Source organism: Mchenga conophoros, linkage group LG22 (assembly GCF_057382185.1).
Source record: "Mchenga conophoros isolate Kocher_MC1m ecotype Shallow Benthic linkage group LG22, M_conophoros_male_GT1.1, whole genome shotgun sequence".
NCBI classification, from domain to species: Eukaryota; Metazoa; Chordata; class Actinopteri; order Cichliformes; family Cichlidae; genus Mchenga; species Mchenga conophoros.
This window is the reverse complement of record NC_140546.1, coordinates 27144261-27150052: the sequence shown is the minus strand read 5'-3', so window position 1 is coordinate 27150052 and position 5792 is coordinate 27144261. Positions and strand designations below refer to the sequence as shown.

The window sequence follows — 5792 nt, the reverse complement described above, 5'->3', positions numbered from 1 at the left end:
CAGAGATGCACATCACCTAATATGCTTAATTGGTAGTAGGCTTTCGAGCCTATACAGCTTGGAGTAAGACAACATGCATGAAGAGGATGATGTGGACAAAATACTCATTTGCCTAATAATTCTGCACTCCCTGTAGACTCAGGCTTCCTGGGGACTTCCCATGATGCACTAAGCACTTGAACTCCACTCTCGGTGCATTTATATGGTATCCCATCGTCTGCCTATCAAAATGACTTTTCTCTCTCATAATTTGTATTTTTTTCTGATCGCTGTGCTCTTTTTTTCTTCTCTTCTTTCACTCTCCCATCTTAAAATGGAAATCTTCTTCCCTTCCTTACACTGTAGGATCTGTATGTTTCAATATAAAGCAAGTTGATAAATAAAATCCCTCAATTTAGCTCAGTGCAATTTTATTTTACTTTGTGCTGTTTCTCAGTGCATTTCCTGAATACTTCTTAAGGTGCAGCAGGGTGTATTTTCCTGCTGGGGAGAATATCTCTTTGCCATAGCTGGGTCTGTAGCAGTGTTTTGGCAGGTTGTGCATGTAACATCCAAATATATGCCAGGACCTAAGGTTTCCAGGCAAACTGAAATAATCAGTGCTGTTCACTGCGCCTGTCAGTGGTTTTAATGTTGCGGCTGATGTGTGTGTTTTGAATTGTGTAGTGTGTATTTTGATGCAGAAAATTACAAAAGAAGATGAAGCTTGAATTTCTCCAATTTACTGAGTTATACAATAAACAGGGTTAAAAATGGATTTAAATGGAGTGTACAATACGACCGGAAAAAGAGCAAACAAAAGGACAGATAATAGTATTTTTGCACACTCACACATTCACAAATTTAATGTCTCACAGTAACATGTTTCCTTCATGCTGATGGGTCTTTGAACAGAAGTCCTATTTTTAGTCCAGCACTCATCTCTGACCCTATTCTGTCACTGCAGTTGTGACTTAGCAGCAAGCCGAGCGACGTACTGCTCTTAGAGCATCACTGTCCAGGTCTCCTGAGTAGGTCGCTCAACTCAATATGCATGTGAGGTTACTTTGTGTGGGATTCGCTGGCACGAGTGTGCAAAACAGAGAGGCGCTGATGCACGCACGCTGTTACTGTGCTGCCACCTGCTGGTCACTTCCCACACAGTCACAGCGGCTCTTCTTAGAAGTGAAAAGGTTTCCTAAAAATCCCATCCAGCCCTTTGCCCCACTTACTTCTCCCTCATATCTCTCACAGAGCGGGTGAGGGGTCAGAAAAGGAACAGTCTGTTTACTTTGTCTAGATCCATACAGAAAACAACTAATTCCCTTGAGATGACATTTCTTCATTTTTTTGATAAGAGTTTCCCAACAAGTTCTAGGAAAAATGTTAGACCCAGCTCCTCTTCCCACAATCTCAAAAACATTTAGCAACAAATGCAACACTGGCTGCATTTCACAATTATTTACAAAATTGTTGTATGTGCTTGAGGCAGGATAAATAAACCTGTGGCACCGTCTGACTTCAGACGCCGGGCCTCATGGAGTATTAGACAGATAATGAGGAATCCTCAATCCAGCACTGATGAAGAGTCTTACAGTATAACACTTCTCTGGCTCTCCTGTGTGTTTTCTCACTGCTCTGTTCCTTCCCCTTTCTCCTCCGTCCTGGCGAGAATCTGAAGCACCGTCTGGTTGAAGTCCTCAGGCTGGTCTGCGAAAACATAATGGCCCGCTCCTCTGATCACCTGACAAGCGCACACACAGTGGATGCAAAATAGTTTTGAGATAAAGGTGCCACCGTTCCACAAGGCAAATAAAAGTAACTTGACATACATTCAGGCAGATTTAGGCACAAAAAAAATGCTTAAAATCTTGCTTAAAATGTATTTTGAACCTTGTACTGACAAAGTTATTAAAGGTGCAAAATGTAAAATAGAGAACCTACTCGGATTTCCACATCTGGCCTGGTTTTCTTGAATGCATATCCAGAGTGGCTGTCAATACTGGACCGGGATCCATAAATGAAAGAAATAGGAATTTCAACCTGGATCTGGCCGATCCTGTCTAGCATGGGCCTCTTAGCCCAGCCGTAGGGAACGGTCATGTTCTTAAAGGCTGTCTCGCCACTGAAATGAAAAAATAGAAAAGAAAAATGCACAAGCTCCTAAGATCTTCTGAGAATGGACATATTTGTGCACGGATGGTTTAAAATGTTCGTCACCTCGGAGTCTGGGCATTCAGATGATAGATGTAGTCACACACAGTGTAGTCACTGAACACAGAGGAGTATTTCTGCTTGAAGTCTGACCTGATGGTCTGGACGAGCATCGGGCCTAAAAGAGACGCACAAGAAAAGAAGGAGATTTAGTTACAGTTCAGACCTTTGAATAGAACAATGGCACCTCAAGCAGACGTTTGATGTTTGGTGCTCCCCCGACTCAGAAGAAGCTGGGGTGGGGGGGGTGTTGCCATAGAATTAATTAAAGGCATTTAAGGTGGCGTTACTGCCAATTTTATCCTCATATTTTTTGCTCTTTGACTTTTCCAGAGTAATTACTGCATTATTCACAGTTCAAAGTAATCTATATTTATGTCATTTTGATCAGAGTTCATCCATCCTCTCTCTTTAGCCCAGCTATCTTCTGATTGGCTGCCCCACACAGACAGAATATTTACCAATATATAACAGCAGGTGGGTGGGGCTTCTTGTAAAAGAAGGTATATGTGTATTTAAATTACGATGCCTCCTGTGCAAATTCCTTTTTTTCGGGTCGTTCCCAGCCAGAAGACACTGGGATAGACCCAGAACTCGAAAGTTAAGACTATACCTCTCATCTGGCCTGGAACCGTCTCAGAATTCCCTGCGAGAATTGGAAAACACTGCTAGCAAAATGAACATCTGGCAATACCTCCGTAGCCTTCTACCAATAGACCTGAGCTTATGTAAGCATAAAGATGGAAGTGCATGGTGGATGGAAGTATTTAAAATACTTACTGTATTTTTTTAAAAGCGTATCGTTTTTATAGGAATTATTTTCTTTCCTGGGGGATTAATTTTGAAATGATGCAAGAACAGTGGTATGGCATGGTTTAGATAACTGGGACATTTTAAGCCAACCCCCATCGCTGCTGATAATAATTTGTCACTTAGAAGTTGAAAACATTCAAAATACACAGATGCGTAAGAGAAACAAATATGTGTTTGTTCAGTGTGTGTTCAATGTGTGTTTGTGTGTGCTAACCTAGAGGTCCAGCCAGTCTGAGACCGGCCAGAGGGTTGAAGGGGCTCATGACGGCGCCAATTGCTCTGATCCACATTGGGATGGAGTTGTGGTTGGGGTTCTCTGGGCGTGCTGGGAATCCCCACGGCTCCACCAGCAGCAGATGCTTTACCCTGCATACACACACATGCAGTTACCTGATCAAATGTACAAACTAAAATGTAGAAATTCAATTAAAACTCCACACATTTACTTCTTTTTTTATATATGGGCTTGTAGTTTATTTGGCAAGTGGTGCAAAAAAAAAAAAAGAAAAAAAAAAAAGAGATGGCTAAACTAGAAAACCACCTGGAACTGTGTCCTCTCACACACACTCTCACACAGACACAAAGCACCTGTGTGGGTATTTCAGCGTGTAGGCTGCAGACAGGTATCCTCCGAGGTTGTGTCCCAGCAGCACCATCTCCTGAAGCCCCACCTTCTCCCTCCACTCCTCCAGGGATGCCACAAACTGATCCTCGGCCTCCCTGGGGTCGGTGCTGAACTGGGGACGGCTGCTCCTGCCAAAGCCCAGCAGGTCTAGAGCGTAGACCGGTCCACTGCTGGAGAGAGAATCCAGGTTAAGAGCCCAGAGGGCGACACCACCTCCGAAGCCGTGCAGCAGAACCAAAGGAGTGGTGGGCGGGGTTGGGGGCTGTGGGACACACGGGGCTGCTGACTGCTGCTGCTGCGTGGAGAAAGCTAAGGTCCACAGGTAGTTGCCACTCGATATCCGAACATGCTGCCTGGAGAAAGGCCGCTTCACAGCTGCGGCAGACAGAAAAGATTATAGGGCAGGGATAGAGAAACTGTTTTAACTCTGACTTTATGAAACACATAAACTACAGATCGGAAACAGCTACATCAGACACACTCACTCTTGAGGATTTTTTCCTCGGCATCTTTTAGTTGAGAAGGAGAGGTGGGACACCAGGAGGGAAGCCAACTTGATATCCAGGAACTGTGACTCAGACAGAAAGGATACACAAAAACATGCATGAAAGACACATAAAGCACGTGCAAACCCAACAATAAACTGACCTTTGGCTATATGATATTTTTGTAATCAGTGCTGCTGGTATGCAGTACTTGACAACAACATGCAATCAATGTCCAGAAAGAAGCCCAAACATGTCTTTGTTCTGTGTATTTTGGGTCACTTACGGTCAAATGCACTGTAAATCAGCACGATTTTAACATTTGGAGGACAAAGGCAGACGCCGATAAGATAGGGTGACCATATTTTGATTTCAAAAACAGAGGACACTTGGCCGAGTCATGAAGAACTTTAATAATACTGTTTGCTTAAAGAAAACTTTGACATATTTAACGATGCCTTCTCTGTGCGGTTAATGAATGGTGAAATAAAAAAATAAAAAAATAAGTCATATAGGGTTTTACAACTCAACAAGTGCAAAACGTTTGGTCACCCTAAGATTTAAAGTATTTTTTCTACAATAAAGTTTTGTATAGGAAGTCACTCACACAGCAGCCAGAATTAACAGGAAGATTCGGGCTCGAAAACTTTTCACTTTGGACGTTTGCCAGCAAGCGGGTGGCCTGTATATTTACACCGTTTTCCTATAGGTTTAGTGTGGGTGGATCTATTTTTTTTAATCTACCTGTGAATACACTAATGCGGGTTCACACGAAGAGAACAAAGTTGTGTTTGTTGTCACACAAATGAACAGCATTCACGCTGAGAAGAAACAAAACGACAAAAACAACTAGCATGTCCAACGTGAAGAAGAAAGGAAGAAAGAAAGAAACGAAAACAACTCACCTCTGCTCCTTGGCAGGTTGTAGCTCCTCCGCCATCCTTCGCATTGTGTAGCCTGCAGTGAGGGTCTCCTCCCGAGCTTACGAACCTGTTGAAAAACTACGGTCTGTGGTGCTGCGTTCAAGTACATTCGGACGGAAAATAAAAATAGCTGCCTAACATAATAACGACATGCTGCTTAATTAGAATGCTGTACATTTCATAATAAGTTAGAGTTCAGCTATCCCTCCGCTCATTTAATTCTTGGGGTTATTTAATTCTTTGGAGTTGGCATTTTCAGCGCTTCGTATTTGTTTTTTCCAACTGTATTGAAGGTAACATCATGATTTTAACCTCTGTACTCAGGTTGGCTACGTCACCTTCTTGGCTTTGTGTAATAGTGATGGGTCGTTCGCGAACGAAATGGCTCTTAGAGCCGGTTCTTTGACGTGAACGACGCGAGCCGGCTCCTTATCGCGAGCCGTCACGTGTTTTGTTTTGTTTTGCTTTTTTTTCTTTCTCTCAGCCTCTCTCTCGCACCTTTTTTCCGCTGCACTCTGCAAGCGAGCCTTGTGCTTTACGCTGGGCAGAGGGGGGGAGGGGCGGTAGTTACACTCAGTAGCACAGGAACAGAGCCAGAGAGAGAGAAAGAGAGGCAGGGACAACAACATTAGAAAGGTATAGTAATCATCCACAACTATTTTCGGTTGCAGATGATAAAGGATTCAGAAAGTTTATTCATGCAGGCCCATATGACAGAGAATATGCATGTTCTTTTTGTTTTCATATTATAAT

At 43.1% G+C, this 5792-nt stretch overlaps 1 protein-coding gene across 1 annotated transcript; it reads right to left on the bottom strand.

Moving 5' to 3' along the window:
* Window positions 1–706: 706 nt before the first annotated feature.
* abhd5b (abhydrolase domain containing 5, lysophosphatidic acid acyltransferase b) lies at window positions 707–5267 on the bottom strand. Its single transcript, XM_085262768.1, has 7 exons — window positions 5022–5267; window positions 4117–4199; window positions 3595–4006; window positions 3221–3372; window positions 2200–2311; window positions 1924–2104; window positions 707–1723 (listed from the first exon to the last, which is right to left on the bottom strand). The coding sequence occupies exons 1-7, from the start codon at window positions 5063–5065 to the stop codon at window positions 1610–1612; spliced, it is 1098 nt and encodes a 365-aa protein (XP_085118894.1). The 5' UTR covers window positions 5066–5267; the 3' UTR covers window positions 707–1609.
* Between the last annotated feature and the right edge of the window lie 525 nt (window positions 5268–5792).

Excerpts from the sequence above, each read along its gene's own strand:
- abhd5b (XM_085262768.1), bottom strand. The coding sequence starts at position 5,065 with ATGCGAAGGATGGCGGAGGAGCTACAACCTGCCAAGGAGCAGAG. Across the intron at positions 4,200-5,021 it reads CAACCTGCCAAGGAGCAGAG|TTCCTGGATATCAAGTTGGC; the intron begins GTGAGTTGTTTT and ends TCTGAGTCACAG. Across the intron at positions 2,312-3,220 it reads CAGACTGGCTGGACCTCTAG|GCCCGATGCTCGTCCAGACC; the intron begins GTTAGCACACAC and ends CGTCTCTTTTAG.